Consider the following 21484-nt stretch of genomic DNA (forward strand, 5'->3'; position numbering starts at 1 on the left):
ATAATCGCTCTAAGCCAAATCGGTTTAAGTGTAATTTCATGTTAATTGCGATTAATCGTGCAGCCCTAGTCAAAGTGGTAGTTGCGTAGTTGTCAATGGAGGGACAGAATCGCTCAGATTTGATCAAAAATAACTTCATTTGTGTTCTAAAGATGAACGAAAGTCTCATGGGTTTAGAATGACATGAGGGTGAGTATGATGACAGGATTTTCATTTTTGGGTGAACTAACCCTTAAAGTAATTTGTGTATCTACGTATATCACTCTCTGGGCTATATCAATTTATACTGACACCTATTGGTGTGGATGAAACATCATGCAAAAGCAAAAGATTTCAGCAACAGATGCGATTGTAGAGATTTTCACAGTTGGCCTCTCTGATATGTGAATGCACTTCATTTTAAACATGTTTATCAGAGGTATTTCACCCACTCCTCCTCCATTTAGCCCTGTGTGTCATAGTCTGGGATACGGTGGTGATGTTAACACGTCTCTTGCGAGTGTCAGACACCTTAGTCATCACACAAATACACAGATCTAGATGTCTTTGTGTGGCCGTTGTGTGTGTTCTAGCAAAGACACATCAGTCAGCCAGCGGCAGCTGAACACAGATCTCGGCAGATAGCATCATGTGTCATGACACACTCACACACACTCATGACTGATAACACATATATACCGTTCACAATAAAGCCAGCATCGCACATGCAGGCTGTACAAATGCACGTAAACACCGACATTTAGGTCAATTTTTACAGTTGAGAGCTGTAGGAATTAATTATTTTTATAGGCAAAAACCAGGAAACGAGTTTATATTGTAGCACTACCGGTTACATCGTCCTGAACTCAATGAGTTTTTGGATAAATGCCTGAAATAAGGTATGTGGTGAACACAAGCTCAAGACATTTTCATATTTTATTCTACAACATAAAATATTTCATAACACCCCCTTGTGATTTGTTAAAGGTTTTAGTTGTCTTGAAAAAGGTGATTGCTAACAAGTGTCTAAATGGGACTGAAGAGGTTGTCGGAGAATTTAAACGTCATCATAATGAACAGATGTGTAAACTCACTTACTCACTAGTCCGCTTTCACAGCCTTATAGTGTTTATAATCAAACTCTTGCAAACGATTCTAGCTCAAACTTTCATGGTAAAAGTTTTTTAAATAAAGACTGAAAGAGTTTACGTTATAGCCTAAGTTTAGCTTTTTACTTCTGTTGATTGTATGTAGGCTTCAAAATTCATAAAAGTTTCATTTGTGACATTTAAGATGTCTAAAATACAAGTTCATCATTTGTTATAATGCACTGAATGTGTACATATGTTTTTACATATGTTTTCTGCAATTATACATTTGACCCTACTTCTTAACCTAAACATACCACCAAACCCGTCCCGTTCCATACCTGTACCCCACCTCAATAGCAGCAAAAGTGTTTTGCAATACAACATGAACACATTAAGTACACTGTACCAAAGTATATAGTAGTTAAAGACACCTAGACTGATCAGAAAATGGCAAAAGTATGTCAACTGGTGAAAAACAGACACTCTTTAACTAAACCAGTAAAGCTTCTCTAGTCTCAAGAGGCTGAAATCCAAATACCAGGCATGCATGATAAAACGCCACAGCTGGCAACTCTCTCTCACACACACAACAACAACTGTGATTCAATAGTCACCATACTATCATACACACTTTATCATAACCTAAAATAAATATATAATAGACCACTTGATCAAAACTAACTAGCTCAAAGCCTCAAATGGACCAATGCATTAACAACATACTTGACTTTGACTCTGACTTTGAATCTAACAAAAAGTCCTTTCTTGGTCCATATTATTTCTTAATATTCTGCCAATGTTTCATCAAAGCGCTTTTAGACTACATCAAATACAAAACGGGAAACTCTCAAAAGTAATTCAAAAGTGACTTATGCTGCAAATTTTCCTGATAAATGAAGCACAACTGCATTCATTTATCACAAGAGCTTTCAACAAGTCAAAAAGTGTATTGTGTATCCCACCTCCTCGCACCGCTTCAAAAATGCACGGAGCGGCACAAACCTAATGCTTTCCAGAAACATCCTCTCGAATCAGACCCAAAGGTATCTGAGAGGACAACAGATGACTTCGACCATAGAAACGATTACAAAGAGCAAGATAAAGAGACATCTGATAGAGTCACAAGTGAAAAGAGAGATCATACAATAGCCTACACAAAAAAGAAAAAACAATATTTCTTGAATGAATAAAGAAAGGGGGGAAAAGACAAGCAGTCCTGACCGTGTTTATCCTGCAGGCGACTGTTCCCATTTTGTCCTGCATGCTCTCTCTTTCTGTCCTTCTCTGCTCATGCAGTTTTAAACAGACAGGCAGCATGCATTCTTTCCCATAAGGTGATAACAGCTCCCCTGGGTCTCCTTTTCTTTCCTCTTCTACTTTTTCTTTCTCTCAGTCAATCTTTTTCCTCCCTTTCCCCTGTTTTCCCTCCTCCCTTTTCTCTTACAGTGCTGCTCGCTCTCCCCGTCGCTCTCTCTCGCTCTCTCTCTCTCTCTCTCTCTCTCTCTCTCTCCACCTCCACACACAGGTAACCCCTTTCAGGTGCCCCTCATGGGTGTACGGGAAAATCCTGGCTTGGGAAGCATTATTCCGCTTGAACCAGCCAATGCTCCTTGGAATACAGCTGTACACACACACATATGCTTGTTGTAGAGCGCGCATGCATGGACCCTCCGAGGACCTTGAGCCCTCCAAATATGGAGTGGGGAATGTAAACACAAGGGCGGAGTTATGTGTGGGTGGAGAGACGGAGCGCAAAGAGACACAGAGCGAAAGAGAGAGATAAGAGAGGTATTGATGTACTAAAGAACAAGAAACACAAAAAAAACCCACAAAATGATGAAAGAAAGATTGAAAGAAAGCAAAAGAAAGATAACAGGAGAGAGAAAAAAATAGTATGAAACTTTGAGCGACTGGCAGTAGCATTTCCTTCAGACTGTTTGTCGCTGCAACTGGCAATAATTACAGACATACAAGTGTGTGTTTGTGAGCGTGTGTAATTCTATATTTGAGCTTAAGTATTGTAAATGGTAAAGGCTGTTTGTGCACCAACCATGAGGCATCTCTAAATTACACGGCTGCTTGGGACGGAATCACACAACCAGATGTGCATCAAGACTCACACATGCACACACACATTAAGCTGCTGGGATTTATTTTTTTACAGTTGTGAAAAGAAACTCCCCGCCTTTAAATATCTGGCCCTGGAATTTCCAATTCTTGTGCAGAGGGCCACCATAACAAGTGTGATTTAATAGTTCTCTGATCACTGAACTTTAACTGGACAAAGAGAACAAAGTTCATTTTCATAAAGTTAAACACTCACTATGTTCCGCTCCCTGAAGCGGATTACTTCTGCAAAATTCTATATTATGTGTAGGGGAAGATGGGGTAAGATGTGCCAGCAACCCCGAATTTTGTTATGTTGTTATGTCAAGATTTTTTTTTTAAAGAAAAGCAAGGATGCATTAAATTGACCATAAAGTGATGGTAATAATGATACAAAAGATTTCTATTTCAAATAAATCCTGTTTTATTGTTTCACAAAAATATTAAGCAGGACAACTGTTCAACATTGATAATAAGAAGAATAATTTTTCATATGAGAATGATTTCTGAAGGATCATGTTACACTGAAGACTGGAGCAATGATGCAATTTTTTTTTTTATTAAAATGTAAAAGAGTTATTTTAAATTGTAATAATATGTTACAAAATTATGAACTGTTTTTGTATCTTTAAAAAAAACATTAAAACGTCTTAGAGTGCCCTAACTTTTGAACAGCAGTTCACCATATAGTTCCCATTATTTTAAGCCTTCAAATTTTTCTTTATTTTTGAGGGAAAGGAAGATTTTTACAAGCTAAATACTGTTTAGTACATTAATGCATTAATTTTCTACATGCTTGATAAAATGGTGTTTACATCTTTGATATTTATTTTTGAGGTAGGTAAATTTGTTTAGACATCGTTGGCTTGTAAAGAAAATGATTTAAATTTAAATAAAAACTTATTTAATTTTTTTTTTCTCTTTTAAAGTAACAAACTACTCCCAAAATAACAAAAACTTTGTTCTAATGCCACAAAATAAAATTGTCAATAAAATCATTATCCATCCAAAACATGAACTCTTCCAGAACAATCTTATTGTATATAATACGTTTTTCAGTACGATAAAATGTCAACCGTGTTATCATGATTTTACATAGTAACCATCTGATAACTTAAAGGTATAGCGGAGGATGTTTTACTTCCTGGTGGGTAGTCTAAACTATTGGTCCTCCTAATTGTCAATCATTCTGGTGAATCAATCAAACTTTTCAAAAAGTGGAGAGGGCGGGTCTTATCTAAAATTTGGAAAGATCCTCCGCTATACCTTTAAAAGTGGATATTTGTAAAATTATCAATATTAAAATAGCTTTCTAAAACTCACACTGTAGTTTCACAATCTTGATCACAAGGCTTGTAAAATCAAATCCGAAATATACAATGATCAACCCTGTTACCGTTAAATCTGTTTGCTTTCAGAATACATAATTATATCTCAATATAGATTATTACTTTGTCGTGTACAATTTATTAACACATTACAGTATGATTGAATGAATAAAATCTTTCAAAACTATTATTTTACATATCACCATATTATACCGGAAAGGGAAGCATTAAATAGAATGATCCAAAACCATTATGCTTGCTTTCAATGACATATCACACTGTACATTCGTAGGAATTCAACATATTTTCTTCTCTGCCTCATTTCTCTTTGTGTAGAAGACAACTTAAACTAAAACCGGTAGTAAATGTTAGCCCCCACTCTACTCTATACATGCTGGCCCTTGAATATCACGACTCATCATGTGGGTCTGTTATGTCTGAGCTCCATCCCACTGCTTTGATATTCTGACTCACTCTTCAGGACAAAACATCATATACTTTGAGCAGCTCTCTATTACTACGGTTCATTTAGTGCAGCAATGTTAACATTTACAATAATTACAAACCCTCAAAGGGAAACAGCCAAGGCAATAGCATGGAGCACTGTGGTGGTACTATGGTAACTGGCAGGTCATTATGGTCTGGAGGCCTCAGACCAAACAAGATTAGATTGGGGTCAAATACAAGAATTTTACTATTATTGTATAGGAGGTTAAGCTTTTCCACCCACCCTGAACAGTCCCGCACAGTCTCATATGTTCCAATTAACCTCAGCAAACAGTGCCCAGACTTAATAATGGCATTAGAGTTAAAGCGTGTTTCCTGTAGCAGACCGTTACTTGACAATTACTAGACCATTACAGAGACTTCATGTCTCGGAAAACTATTCTTTGCATCCTGAAATAAACACTGCTTACATGTGCATTCATGCTTTTGTTTTCCTCTCCTAAAAATAAATATCCACAATCGCATGGTTTCACCACGGAAGTCCCACAAGAGGCCTACGAAGTACTATGAAAACATGTTCCGAATTAGTGAATTTAAAGCCAGATTTAGTGTGCTTGTTGTATGTCAATAAAGACAAAGTGTATACAGACTTGTCTATTTGAAACATGCCTCCACAACATTCCAGAAAACAAAACAGATATGTGTCAAAAAAAAGAAAGATAAACTAACTGTGATTCATGATGATTCATAACATGCGATTCATGAGGAAAGAAGAAAGAGAGATTTAACAATTTAAATGTACAACAAATTATTGTAGACTAGTGATAATAGTCTAATATTTGGGCTTTTTGACCAATATTCATTATCACTTTGCCAATAAGCAGAACTTTTCCTTTGTTGTTTTCCTAAACGGACCAACAGTTTGAGGGAATACAAATGTTTAAATAAATTTCATTTAAGCAATTTAGCACACATCTCGTTTGCTATATATATATATATATATATATATATATATATATGTTATATATATATATATATATATATATGTTATATATATATATATATATATATATATATATATATATATATATATATATATTATACACAGTGGTTAGCTGTGTCATGGAAGTTTTGTGTTAATGATCTTATTACATAAATGCTTGTTCTCTTACGAGAGGTTCTCTCGTATTGCGCAAGTTGCTTACGCTACGGGAAAGTTCTCTTTTCTCGAGATATGAAGCCAGAAAATTATCCTTAATTTTTGTATTTATTGTCAACGCAGTGCAGCAGCTAGCAGACCTAGAGCGGCTGTCTAGCGCGCTCATTGTCTGCCGCGCGGCAACTGCAGCAGCCACCCACTGAGCCCCGCGTGACGTCACGCCCAATTGAGAGAGCCCAACGTCAGAGCCCGCCAGAATGGGCGTGGCTTTAGTGTATAAAAGGACGGGCTCGGGCGCTGCTTCCTTGATTTTCATTCTCTTCAGCGAAGCTCTACGCATCCTGAATCCTGAGAAGAAGCCGCCGCCGTGGAAACAAGCGACTAGCAAGCAGAGGAAAGCGTCTGAAGAAGCCGGTCGTCTTCGCCGCCTTCAGCCATCCGTGCCTGCCACGCTATCCGGCGACAATATCCTTTCACTGCTGTGTGTGTGTTCGCCGCCGCGACACACACTCCTTGTCTAAAAGAGCGTGAGCGTTTTTGTCAAAATGCCTCGCAGTTCCTGTGGCTCGAGCCGAGCCCTGCCATGTGATCTGCGCTCTCTGCCTGGGTCGAGATCACGCAGCTCTCGCTCTCTCTTCGGGAGGCTGCGTCCACTGCGAAGAACTTTCAATGTCGACCCTGCGGGCTCGACTTGAAGTGTTTGACGCCGAAGTCTCTGCATGCGTGGAAAATCAACGAATACCCGTTGCTTTTGCCACGCGGAGCTCTCTAAATCGTGGAATGCACCATTCTCCGCGAGACTCCACTCTCACGTTTCCTCTGCGCTCTCACAGGTTGACGGCGCCGTCGAGAAGGGGTACAACACTATGCCCCCAGTGGAGGAAGCGGTAGCAGCGCACCTTTGTCCGCCCTCTGCGGGATGGCGTTCAAAGGCTGCCCTCCCGTCTAAGGCTTGTAGAACGACGTCAGCTCTTGTCGGCCGCGCTTTCTCAGCCGCCGGGCAGGCTGCGTCCGCACTACACTCAATGGCAGTCCTGCAGATCCTCCAGGCCGATCTCCTCCGCGAGATAGACGAAAAGGGCCTGGACCCGGCCGCCATCACAGATTTAAGAAGCACGACGAAGTCTGCGGCCCAGGCGATTGGAAGGTGCATGTCGTCGCTCACCGTCACAGAGAGGCACCTCTGGTTGACGCTCGCCGACATGAGGGAATCTGAGCGCGCCACATTTCTCAATGCGCCGCTCTCCCCCACCGGCCTCTTCGGCCCAACGGTAAACGGGATCGTTGACCGCTTCTCGGAGGTGCAAAAGACCACGCAGGCAATGAACCTTTTTCTGCCTCGACGCTCTAGCTCTGCTGCAGGCCGCTCTCGAGATCAGCCTCCTGCGCGAAGCTCTAACCAGCATCCAGCACAGCCTCCGTCTTCGCAGCGACGACAGGGCGGCCTCCCTAGATCGCGCTCAGCCAGCCGTCACAGACCGCCTCCCCCGCGGGGACCCCGGCCCAAGATCGCGCTGAAGCCCGAGCACGCGAAGTCCTCCTAGCTGCTGCAGGGAGGAAGAGGCGGTTAAGTCCTGCTGCGGCCGGACCACCGTCAAAACACCCTGCTTTGTCAGTCCCCTTAAGCAAGGCTACTGCAGAAGTGTATTTGGCAGCCAACGAGCCGGTAAAATTACCCGCTCGCCTGCACACAAATGCTGTTTTCACGGCTACCCAGAGAAATCTCAAAAAGAGTGTAATATCTGGTTATCCGGCTCAAGCCGCTGGCATTTTAAGTGTAGAAAATGTGCCCACATCTCAGTGTTCACCGCTACACACAAGCATGATAACCCCCGTGTCTCTCACAGAGCCCACTCTCATAAAGCTGGCAAATGCCGCTCGAGTACTAAAAGTAGAAGATGTGTCCACGAGCCCGTGCCCACACCTACTCACTCGAGCTCTGTCACACGGCCAAAATGACCTCTTACCGGTCATGTTATAAATGTCGCTCACGAGCGCTCACACCCACTGACAAACATTTTACCCCCGGCGCTGCTCGCGCGTCCCAGTTTTCCCACGAAATGTTCCCCGGCCAAGAAAACCGGGACATTGTGTGTAAAACAACCAGCCTTCGCTGTCAGCGAGCCGCCGTATCCAAGCACCGAGAGCGCGCGCGCCGCGCTCATACCTCTGAGTCAGGTTATCGAACCCACGAAGTGCGGCAATCGAAACCCGGAGGTCATTCTGCCCTTAGCTGTACATGCAGAAGCATGGGAAGCTATTCCAGGTGTGTCAGAATGGGTGCTGAGCACAGTAAAACAGGGCTATTCGCTGCAGTTCGCTCGCCGTCCCCTGTGCTTTCAAGCACGGACCGAGGCGACAGTGAATTCGGAAGTAGCACACCTACTTCGTGCAGAAATACTGAAGCTACTGTGCAAAGGGGCCATAGAACCGGTACCTCCTTCTCTGAGCGAGGCAGGCTTTTACAGCCGTTACTTCCTCGTATCAAGAAGGACGGAGCTCTAAGACCTATCTTAGACCTGAGATATTTGAACAAAGCTTTTATGAGAAGACCGTTCAAAATGTTCACAACCAGACAGATACTCGCTCAAATTTGCCCGAGGGACTGGTTTATTTATCTTGATCTGAAAGACACGTACTTTCAGATACAGATAACACCCCGTCACAGGCCATTCTTGAGATTCGCCTTCGAGGGTCAAAGTTATCAATACACCGTCCTTCCGTTCGGCCTGTCTTTAGCACCCCGTACATTCACAAAGTGCATGGACGCGGCTCTCGCTCCCCTGAGAAATCAGGGTTTGCGAATTCTGAACTATCTGGACGATTGGCTGATTTTGGCACAGTCAGAGATGGAACTTATATCTCACAGGACAGTGCTTCTCAGCCATCTGGAAAGCCTGGGCCTCACGGTCAACTGGACCAAGAGCTCATTACTGCCCAGTCAGTCAGTTTCTTTTCTGGGAATAGAACTGGACTCTGTGGCAATGACGGCCCGTTTGTCAACACAGCGTGCGCGCCGTGTTCAACGCCTGGCCGCGTCTTTCCAGAAGGGCAGCACCGCTCCTCTGAAGAAATTTCAGAGAATGCTGGGCTGTATGGCGTCAGCAGCGCTTCAGCTGGGCTTATTGCAGATGGGTGCTGTCTCGTACCGAAAGGTCATCTCGACGGACGCCTCCAACTTAGGTTGGGGCGCTCTCTTCGAGGGCAGACTGGTCTTTGGCCTGTGGTCAGACCGAGAGAAACGCCTTCATATAAACTGTCTGGAGATTAGGGTTGGGTACCGAAACCCGGTTCCAATAGGGAACCGGTTCCGACGTAAACGGTAGTAACCAGACCGAATAAGAACGAAACTTTCGGTGCCTGATTTCGGTGCCTGACTTTTTTCACCGCCCCCTATAAAACATCTCGCGGCACGAATGATCCAATAACAAAACATCTCCAGTTAACCAGCAGAGCATTCATTTCGTTCGTTTGTTAAATAAGAGACGATCTAGCGCTGAAAATTCTTTTCTCTTGTGGCTCGCGCACACCGCACTCGGACGCGCGCTTCAATACGTTGCAGAGATCGATCTATTTATGAGGCGCCGTCTATATAAGAGTATGTGCTTGGAGAGTTTGTGTGTGCGTGCTCGCGTCTCAGATGAGTATGTGCGCGAGTTTGTGTGTGTGTGTGCTCGCGTCTCAGATGAGCATGTGCGCGAGTTTGTGTGTGTGTGTGTGTGTGTGCGTGCTCGCGTCTCAGATGAGTATGTGCGCGAGTTTATGTGTGTGTGTGTGTGTGTGTGATGTGCTCGCGTCTCAGATGAGTATGTGCGCGGTTTGTGTGTGTGTGTGTGCGTGAGCGACTTTAGATGTGACGTTGTGCATTTCATATAGTTAGAGCATTCAGCAGTATACATGCATGTGTGACTACTTAGTATATGTGTATGCAAGCGTTTTATGTGTGCGTGAATGAAGTTCGATTTAAGCCCTAGACGGCGCCTCATATCTATTAGTTCTGGTGAAATCACAACATATAATGCACACAAAGTGTCCCTGCTTGATATACAACCACTGATGAGCATTATCGGTTTAAAAAAAACTACGCATGCGGATTAGAACCCAAAACCTCTGACATTCTTGACTAAAGTTCAAGTTCAGCTGCAGTGTTCCTCTTCGGGTAAGTCTAGTATTTTAATGCCAACTGCAAATCTTGCATATCAAGTATGAAGTATATCAAGTATATTTATATGAGGCTATACTTTGTGTGTTAAATATTTCTGCTCAGTGTCAGATATTTCTCTGTTTTGTAAAAGTCTATAATATATAATATGTAATATAATTGATATATAATATATATATATAATATATATAAATAATATTAGAAGACAAAAATTTTATCTTAACTTAAGTGTTTTCGGCTACATCAGCACAATTTTTAATTTAATCAGAAATCAGAAAATCTTTTTCAGAAAACACACACAGATATTATTTTTTTGATAAAGTGTGTGCAGTTTCGTTTTCTTAAGTACCGGTTTAAGAACCGTTTAAGCACCGGAACCGTTTGAAAAATACCGAGTAGGTACTGGTATCGGATAAAACCCAACCAATACCCAACCCTACTGGAGATGATAGCGGTCGAGAACACGCTAAAGCGCTTCCTCCCATACATACAGGGCCACCATGTTCTAGTCCGATCGGAAAACATGTCTGTGGTGTCCTACGTGAACCGCCAGGGCGGTGTCAGATCCAGGACTCTCTGCGATGTAACAAAACGCCTCCTCGTGTGGGCTCAGCACTCGCTATGCTCCCTGAGATGCATGTGCCGGGCCACCTGAACGATGGCCGAGAAGAGATCTGCTCTCTCAGGCCGGCGGCTCAATCTGGCATTCCCCACCCAGAGCGCTGGTCTCTGCATGCGTGGATAATCAACGAATACCCGTTGCTTTGCCAGAAGGGGTCGTGAACACGATCACGCAGTCTAGAGCTCCTTCTACGAGCAGGCTATATGCGTCTAAATGGTCTTTGTTCTCCTCATGGTGCACCGACAAGAATCTAGACCCACGTACGTGTGGGGTTTCGTGGGTGCTCTGCTTCCTTCAGGAGCTGTTGGACAAGGGCAGGTCCCCCTCCACGCTCAAAGTGTATGTGGCGGCTATTGCAGCGTTCGCTGTGCCAACGCGCGGCCAGTCAATAGGAAGGAACGAGCTCATCATCCGCTTCCTCAGAGGAGCCAGGAGGATGAATCCCCCGCGGCCCCCATCGGTTCCTATTTGGGATCTTTCTTTGGTCCTAGAGGCCCTGAAGATGCATCCCTTTGAACCGTTAGACTCCATGGATCTGAAATATCTGTCGCTCAAAACCGCGTTTCTGATAGCTCTGTCATCAGTCAAACGCATGGGGGATTTACACGCGCTGTCTGTCAGCGCCGCGTGTCTCGAGTTTGGACCGAATGACTCTAAAGTCATCCTCAGACCAAGACATGGCTATGTCCCCAAGGTGATTGGCACTCCCTTCAGAGCGCAGGTTATCTCCCTATCGGCTCTGCCAGCATCCGGAAGTGAGGGCGATGTGAACCTCCTATGCCCTGTCAGGGTGCTGAGAGTTTACATTACGTGCTCCGCCGCCTTCCGGCGCTCGGAGCAGCTCTTTGTTTCGTTTGGTGGGAGCACCAAGGGTCTCGCCGCCTCGAAACATAGCCTGTCCAGATGGATAGTGGACGCTATCGCAGCAGCAAACCACTGCAGTGCCCGTTGGGCATCAGGGCTCATTCGAGACATGGCCTCGTCGTGGGCTTGGTCCAGCGGGATTTCTATTCATGACATTTGTATGGCAGCAGGCTGGGCCTCCCCCTCTACATTTGTCAGGTTCTATAACCTGGAAGTTCCCGCCTTGCAGGCTAAAGTTTTGTCAGTTTAACGGGATGTATGCTCTGCCCACAGTGTCTGTGCGCAGTCTACTCTCACGTGACTTAGCTCTCCTGGTTGAGCTGCGCTATTAGGGTTGATGTTCTTATAATAGACCGGCAGCGCCGATCTGTATTCCCCTACAGTGTGCTTATGTACTGGTGTTGACCCGCGTTGCTGGCCACCTGATTCCCACTATTTATGTTCCCCGGGCTCCCCTGGGACTCATATAGTGGATGCTCTGCACGCACGGCGTTGACAAGGGGTTCCCGTAGTGTAAGCAACTTACGTAATACGAGAGAACCTCTCGTAAGAGAACGTACTCGGTTACCTAATGTAACCTCGGTTCTCTCTAGAAGAGGGAACGAGTATTGCGTAACCTGCCGTGCTCGCGCCTCGAGCTGATTTCGCTCAGTCGAATGAAAACCAGGGAAGCAGCACCCGAGCCCGTCCTTTTATACACTAAAGCCACGCCCATTCTGGCGGGCTCTGACGTGTAAGGGTGCGCGCGCCCTCAATTGGGCGTGACATCACGCGGGGCTCAGTGGGTGGCTGCTGCAGTTGCCGCGCGGCAGCCAGTGAGCGTGCTAGACAGCCGCTCTAGGTCTGCTAACTGCTGCACTGCGTTGACAATAAATACAAAAATTAAGGATAATTTTCTGGCTTCATATCTCGAGAAAAGAGAACATTCCCGTAGCGTAAGCAACTTACGCAATACTCGTTCCCTCTTCTAGAGAGAACCGAGGTTACATTAGGTAACCGAGTACGTTTTCATTTCACATAAAAAACCTTCTTAAATTATAAAAATATTTATTCTGTACTTTAAAATTATAATATCGTTTTTTTTCAGTAAACAAGTGATCACAGTAAAACAAAACAGTAAATCATGAATGTATTTAAAAGGCTGAAAGTTGTCATTTTAAAAGTTCTGTTGGCTACAACAATTAGAATAACAACAAGAATTTTTTTTGTACTGTGCGCTTTAAATTTTTGCAGTTTTATAGATTGTTTTTTGCTTCTTCATAACTGTTTTACCATTTCAATATTTCTGAAAAGCTATTAAATTACCAATAACTTTTTTTAACTTCATAAAGCATTTTATATTTCAATATATTTGATGAGTTACACTACCTTTCAAAAGTTTGGGGTCAGTAAGACTTTTCAATGATTTTGAAAGAAGTCTCTTATACTCACCACAGCAGCATTTATTCGATCAAAAATACAGTAAAATCAGTAATATTGTTAAATATTCTGAGAATTTAAAATAACTGTCTTCTTTTTGAATATATATTAAATCTGTGATGCAAATCTGAATTTTCAGCATCATTACTCCAGCCTTCAGTGTCACATGATCCTTCAGAAATCATTCTAATATGCAGATTTTGTGCTCAAGAAACATTTATTATAATTATCAGTGTTAAAAACAGTTGTGCTGCTTCATATTTTTGTGGATTTATTTGAAAGAGAAATCTTTTGTAAAATTATAAATGTCTTTGCGGTTACATTTGAACAGTTTAATGCGTTCTTGGTGAATAAAAGTATACATTTATTTAAACTGATCCCAAACTTTTGAACATCTGTGACAACATGCCTTGCTTCTTCCCAATATATACACATTTATAGTTTGCTAGATATCAGAATCAGGCATTGGAAAACTCAACTCATTGGTTCCATTCAAGATGACTATTCTAGACCAGTGTTACCTGCTGCTGTAAAATGTTCACTGAAGTCCCATTGAGCCTGTAGTGAATCCAGAGGGTCATTTTCAATGACAACGGCTGAACTGTTCCTCCCGTAGCCACAGTCTTGAAATAGAGAAACAGTGTGATAATTTATAACTAAATTCATTAATACCTAAACCAGCCATATTGGATCATACAAATTCACAAAGACCTAGAAAACATCTTCCATTGCAGAGAAATGTAAGGATACCTGAAGCAAGGGATGTATCTCTCTCTGAAATTTCTGAAAAGAGCACCTCCACCACACCGTCCTCTGGGAATCTTGGGTCTTGAATGGAGACAAAAAGCAAATGATGACTTAAAAGGGATGGAAAAAACTACTCAGCACAGCAATGTGGGAACATCAACACACATGAGTTCAATGACTTGTAAGCACGCTTGCCACAGCCATGTGACAGTTTTCGCTTCTGTCCATCTACATTACAGTTGTCTTGATTGTGTAAGGTTTCCCATTGTGTAAGGACCAAAATTACAGAAGTGTTTGTGTAAAGAATTAAGTTGTCTGTCTGTTTCTCAGATCTGCTCGGGCCACCATGCGTCTTGCCTGTCATTATTTACCAAAAACATTCGGCTCGCTCACATGCTCAATCACACATGCTCAGCATTCAAAATAATGAAGTACAAACATATGTTGGCCCCAAACCGTATGGAATACAGATATTCAGCTTTTAACAGAGCCAACATTGAACTAACTATGAACATTTTCCAACAACATTTGTCGACCAGATTTCTGGTACAAATACTTTCAGTAATCAATTTGAACAATGTATCTATTATTTTATCAGTCCCACTTTATATGAAGTGTCTTTATCTACCATGTACGAACATTTAAAATAACCATTTAATAGAATGCACTTATTGCTTACATGTTTTTACATTGTTCTTATATTTTTTTTAAACCCGCATGTAATTACAGCTCTATTGAATTTCTGTTATTACATCTATAATTACACTGTTGACCTTTGCCTTACCCTTTAACTAACCTTTAACCTTAAACATACCACCAAACCCATATCCTACCTCAATAGCAGCAAACGTGTTTTGCAATACAACACGAACACAATAATTACATTGTACCAAATATAAAGCTTTGTATATATAAAATAAAAAATAAAATTTGGTTACACTTTATTTTAAGGTGCCATTGTTACAGTGTAATTATATATTTAAGTACTGAGTAATATTAAGCAAGTACATGAACTTACTATAGGGTTAGGGTAGGATTAGGATTTGGTTGAGGGTTAGTTGCATGTCATTATGCATAATTTATTGTTATTACTATGGTAAGTACATGTAACATATGTAACAAGGACACTGTAAAATAAAGTGTTACCGAAAATGTTTGTGCTACATACAAGATAAATGTCATTTGGTTTGTTATTTTGCTAATGCAAATACTTTCTTAGATTTTTATCACAAGGGCCACCTTTGTGTGCAATGATTTTTGTCAAAAACAATTTGGGTACCTTTGTTGGCATGATCGAGGTCTTGTTTGTGCAAGGAAAGTTGGTCTCCAGACAGAGCACCGGTGTGAAACTGCACACGAAACACTGTCTCATTAGTCCTCACGGAAACATTTTTATGATAACACGCAATCTGCAGAGAAAGAAGAAATGAAGATGATACAGTATGCAGTTTTCATATAACAGTGAGAGAGAATAATAGATCAGAACATAACTTTTAATTAAAAAAAATTAATAAAATGCAAATAAATATAAATATATATAATCAATATATAATCAGTTGCTGTAGCAGTTTGTTCTGCCGTTCGCTGAAGAGGTGCTTTTCTGGCAAGCAACTTATATGTCGGGGTTTTTTCAGACCGTGACAAGTTAAAGAAGAGCGATTCAGTGTAATTGGCATTCGGTGGTGCTTTATAAAGGCAAGGCGCCAACCACTATTCACACTCTTGAACGCCGTTGCAATGGCAGTTTTCGTTTTTCTTTTTTCTTTTTTTTTTTGCTGATCTCCTGCTGCTTGCTATTGCTGCAGTTCCTCTGCACGCCCCAGACTTTTAGAATCACGGGGTTAGGTGATAGGAAAATATCGTTAACTTAACCTGATATAAAATGCATGGAAGTCTGCAATGTTCTCAATAATATATTGAAACAAACGTGTGTTTGTGTACAGGTTTATATTACATTGGGGACATTTGGTCCACATGAGGGAAATGGATTAATAAACATACTTGACTTTTTTTTATTTTTTTATGTAAAAATGCAGAAAGTTTTCTATGATGGGTAGGGTTAGTGTAAGGGGATAGAATATACAGTTTGTACAGTATAAAAATAATTGTCTATGGACAATTCATGTCCATAAAATATGAAAACACAACGTGAGTGAGTGAGTGAGTGAGTGAGTGAGTGAGTGAGTGAGTGAGTGAGTGAGTGAGTGAGTGAGTGAGTGAGTGAGTGAGTGAGTGAGTGAGTGAGTGAGTGAGTGAGTGAGTGAGTGAGTGAGTGAGTGAGTGAGTGAGTGAGTGAGTGAGTTCTCACCATGATATCACCATTGATCATCTGTGGGGGTTCCAGAATAAAACACACACTATCCGTCTGACCTACGGCAACCTGGCTGAGAGTTATACACAATCATAAATATGATCACATGGATAAATACTTTTTTCTTTTTTATACTTTTTAATATTGTATTTATATATAATATCCAGTGTCTTACTGCACTCCTGATGTGTACGTTGTCTGCGTGCCATGATACACTCTGATAAACAGCTGACACACTGAAAACAAACAAACCCAGGAAAAAAATAGTTAGGTCACATTTTTAACATTTCAAGTTGTGTAAATAAAAATAAAATAAAATAAAATAAACTGCTTAAAAATAGTATTAATGCTAACAAACAACTTTCATTTCCAAAAAATTTCTGAAAAGTCTGTCATCATTTACACACGTTTGCTCATTTCATTCCAAACCTGCATGACGTTCTTTCTTCTGTAAAACACAAAAGAAGATATTTTGAAGATATTTTTGTTAATGATCTTGTTTTAAATATCTTTTGTGTTCAACAGAAGAAAGAACATCATACAGGTTTGGAACGACATGAGAGTGGGTAAATGATGACAGAATTTTCATTTTTGGGTGAACTAATACTCAAGACTGGACGTAGGATATTGGCATTTTCCTCACCTGTAGGATGGAAGTCAGGAATGGGATGGATATGAACGCGGTGGATGAAGAGAGGGGAAGTGTTTATGTGGATCTGGTGAGCAAGCAGCCTGCCAAACACCTGCACATACCTGAACCATCCACAAACACCTCAGTCACTCATACTGACACCAGACAATAATAAATCAAGCCTCACAACCCCACAACAACTTCAGATGTTAAAAATAAAATAGCAAAAAAGCATCAGTCTGGTCTTAATTGGCAATTATCAGCATTTAAAAAACAAAAGGATTTAGGTGGAAGAAAGAATGCATGAATATTTTAAAGGTTATTTCACCCAAAAATGAGAATTCTGTCATTAATTACTCACCTTCATGTCTTTCCAAACCTGTAAGACTTTTATTCATCTTCGGTTACAAATGAAGATATTTTAATGAAATCTGCACTCCATTGACAGCTACGCAACTACTACTTTCAAGCCCCAGAAAGGTAGTAAAGAGATTATTAAGTATATACAAGTAATCCATGTGACTCCAGTGGTTTAACCTCAATTTTATAAAGCGGCGCGAGTGCTTTGCGCAAAAAAACCCCCATGATTTACCAGTGTATTTACACAATAGTAATCGCCAACGTGTTAATGAGAGCACCACGACACATTCGAGTTGTGTTGATGCATTGTAGATTAAAGGGGTGGTTGATTATGATTTCACTTTTCTAACCTTAGTTAGTGTGTAATGTTGCTGTTTGAGCATGAACAACATCTGCAAAGTTACAATGCTCAAAGTTATAAGCAAAGGAAGATATTTGCTTTTAAAGAAATTGCTTTTTAAGGACTACAACAAACGGCTGGACTACAAGACATTCCTCCCGGGTTAGTGACATCACAAACCCTAAAATGTACATAAACCCCGCCCCCGGGAACGCAATTTATAGATTATCATGACAGAATATGCTAATCAATGACTAGAAGATCACTACATATAAGCTACATAAATTCATCAACTAACCATTCAGAAATGTCCTGTCGCATTCTACATGATGTCACTTCTTCTTGAGTCTCTCCATCATTGACTCCGTTGACATCATCTGACTCCGGTTTGAACATAAAGCCTAAAAGTTTTAGAAATTTCCAGTGCATGTCTGTCTGAGTTAAAATGACACAAGCTGTTGAAGCTCCGACCATTGTGCTGCGAGAAGAAGCTCATTTGCATTTAAAGGAACAGACATAAAACGGACAATTTTAACATGCTATATAAAAATATCTGTGGGGTATTTTGATCTTAAACTTCACATACACACTCTGGGGACATTAGAGACATATTTTACATCTTGTAAAAAGGGAATTATTCCACCCCTTTAATATTTTGTAAATACAGTGGTAAATGATGTTGTTGTTGTTGCTTTGCGCAAAGCACTCGTGTCGCTTCATAAAATTGAGGTTAAACCACTGGAATCACATGGGTTACTTTAAGGATGTCTTTACAACCTTTCTAGGCCTTGAAAGTGGTAGTTGCGTAGCTGTCAACGGAGGGACAGAGAGCTCTCAGATTTCATTAAAATATCTTCATGTGTTCTGAAAATGAACGAGTCTTATGGGTTTGGAACAACATGAGGGTTAGTAATTAATGACAGAATTTTCTTTTTTGGGTGAACTAACCCTTTAAACAAAACAAGATAAAGGCGTGAAAAGTGTTACTGATTCTGAAACCAAAAAACACACAAAAAAAACATGATTTACTGCCATTCTGGGTGCGCCACATTATCAAAGAGAATACATAGCTTCTTTACAGTGTTGCCAAACACATCTTCTTTGTGTTGTTCCAGCAACAGATCAGAGCTTAATATTTATGTTGTGATTTTTAAAGCTTTACAATAACTCATTTTACTGAAAAGTGTTTCTAGAGTCAATAGAGATGGGAAAGCATAAGGCGAGGGAAATGATAATACATTAAACAGCAGGGAAAGGAGTTTAAACTAAAAACTCCTCAGTTTGCACGTGCGTGAGAGGTGATGACGGGTGCTGGCTTTTAGGATGATGTAAAAAAAAAAAAAAACCTTCCAAAGTGTAAATGAAGATGTTTCAGAGAAAAGGGAAGTGGGAATAATGTCAGGACATCCAGACTGCATAGGGGGATTTCCTCTCGTGTGTGACCCTTAACCGCTGTCCAGAGTGAAACCTTCACTCATGACAGACTGCTGAGTGTCCAAAGCCATAACATGACCAACACCTCAGTATGTTTTAAGAAGACAAGCAACAGATTTCATTTGTAACACTTCTTCACAATGGAAATGCATATAAAGTAGGGGAAGAAGATGGATCATTTGGTAAGCATGTGTCAAAAGCAAGTGCAACATTTTCCACATGACCATATTGTATACTACCTTTCAAAAGTTTGGGGAAGTCTCTTTTGAAAGAAGTCTCTTATATGCTCACCAAGTGCCAAAAATACAGTAATATTGGGAAAAATTATTGCAATTATTCTATTTGAATACATTTTAAAATGTAATTTATTTCTGTGATGACAAAGCTGAATTTTCAGTATCATTACTCCAGTCTTCAGTGTCACATGATCCTTCAGAAATATAATATTCTAATATGATGATTTGGGTTACACTTTATTTTAAGGTGTCCATGTTACAGTGTAATAATACATTTAAGTAATGAGTATTAATAGTTAACTACATGTACTTACTATATAGGGTTAGGATTAGGGCATGGTTAAGGTTACACTGTAAAAAAAAAAGCTGCTGCCTTAAATTAAGTACAGTCAACTTGGATGTTTAAGTCATTTCAACTTAAATTTCATTAAACTGACTTAAAATGAGTTGAATCTTGTATAACTTATAAAAAAGTAGAAAATTGCTGAACTTATTTTGATGAGTTAAAGCAATGTAAAAGCATACGTTGTCAACAAATTGATCATATACTTTTTTACTGCATCTTTGTACATTGCACAATTGTACAAATACACAATTTATAGTTATTACTATAGTAACTACATGCAACATGTAACAAGGACACTAAAATAAAGTGTTACCCTGATTTGAATGATCAGAAATTAGAATTTCATAATTAAAATAATCAGAAATCACGCTAATAAGAAAATGTTCTTATTATTTATATTGTTAAAAACAGTAGTGCAACTTTTTACATATTTTTGTGGAAACAGTAACACATTTTTCAAGATCAAAAGATCAGCATTTATTTTAAATATAAATATTTTGTGACATTTAATGCACCCTTGCAAAATGAAAGTATTAAATTCTAATTTAAAATAAAATAATAATTTTACTGATCACAAACAATAATTTGTCAAATTGTGAATTATTAAAGAGATATTTCACCGCTGGAAAGATGAATGTGTATTTAAATTGGGTCATTTATGTAGTAGAAATGTGAAATTATTTTAGAAGTTGGTGCCTTCTAGAATGAGAAAAGCCAGAAAATGTATTTTTGGCTCATATTGGTGAAAGACAACAACTCCCAGAATGCACATGCTTCACTGCCCTAAGAGGCCACTCCCAAGCCACGCCTACCGGTTACAGAGAGCAGTATTGGAAGAAATGATACAACTAGGCTACTAGTTGACTCGAAACTGAAAAGACGTCGTTTTAACGTGAGATCCCACCCCCTATGGGCGGGCTGAAAACATGCGGAACTAGCCTCTGGCCAAAAAAGCCTCCGATGATGCAAAATGACGATTTTACAGACAATACAGAAATCTTTCATCTCAGGGGGACATGAGAGAGGGAAGCACGGTCATTCGAAAATATTACCGGGTTTCTACTGATACAAAGCTAATCGGTGAAGTATCCCTTTAAATTAATCATTTTTCCCAATATAGTAGCAGTAGGGTAAAGCTTATCAGATTGTTCTTGTTAATATCCTTTTATACACAACTCTCCCCTTCTGTGTACTGGAAAAAGGGGAAAAAAGAATGAAACAAATGAGCCTTGCCTTTTCTGAGATGGAGTCATGAAGTTAACCATTTTATCACTGCAGAACTTCTTCATGGAGTAGAGATCTAATGCATGTTCCTCACTAGGTACAAGAGAACATGAAACAGGTCACAAATTAATATACAAACCTATAAAATCTATTTGTTTAGCCACTTGTGCATTAACACACAGTACATGCCACAAAATGCAATTCCAAACAAATTCACAACACTTTCATATATTTAAATATAGACTGATGCAAAAGGGAGCTATTATGATACACTTCTGCTTTATGACAGTATTCTAAGAATAACAATCAGCCTCTGATTGAGCTGTGTCAATAGGGAGGGATCTTATTATAACCTTTAAAAGTCTTCAAGGGAGTGACAGTTCTCCCAAAAAAGAAAGTTCTGTCATGTTGTTCTAAACCAGGGGTAGGCAAGTTCGTTCCTAGAGAGCCGCTGTCCTGTAGAGTTTGGCTCTAACTCTGAAAAAAAAAAAAACTCACCTGCCTATAGCCTTTAATCCTGAAGACATTGGCTGAATCCGAAATCCCCCCTAAACCCTTAATAACTATTCCCTATGTTAGTCCACTTATACAGTTCATTTGAAGGAGTGAATGAACAGCATACATCGGCTGTCCACTCCTTATTGCGGTGCAATGTGGGATAGAATGAGTGAGGGCACT

At 40.4% G+C, this 21484-nt stretch overlaps 1 protein-coding gene across 3 annotated transcripts in view; it reads right to left on the minus strand.

Annotated features, from left to right (window-relative positions):
• Nucleotides 1-21484, minus strand: part of tns3.2 (tensin 3, tandem duplicate 2) — a 56118-nt gene that overhangs the window by 26082 nt on the left and 8552 nt on the right. For all 3 annotated transcript variants that reach the window (XM_082146775.1, XM_082146776.1, XM_082146777.1), the window contains exons 6-12: nt 20816-20899; nt 16879-16988; nt 16411-16471; nt 16233-16308; nt 15204-15333; nt 13928-14005; nt 13699-13800 (exon numbers count right to left, since the gene is read on the minus strand). In XM_082146775.1, coding sequence (XP_082002901.1) covers nt 13699-13800; nt 13928-14005; nt 15204-15333; nt 16233-16308; nt 16411-16471; nt 16879-16988; nt 20816-20899 — 641 coding nt within the window. The remainder of the gene's footprint in view (nt 1-13698; nt 13801-13927; nt 14006-15203; nt 15334-16232; nt 16309-16410; nt 16472-16878; nt 16989-20815; nt 20900-21484) is intronic.

Source organism: Leuciscus leuciscus (assembly GCF_965113295.1).
Source record: "Leuciscus leuciscus genome assembly, chromosome: 19".
In the NCBI taxonomy this organism is placed as follows: Eukaryota; Metazoa; Chordata; class Actinopteri; order Cypriniformes; family Leuciscidae; genus Leuciscus; species Leuciscus leuciscus.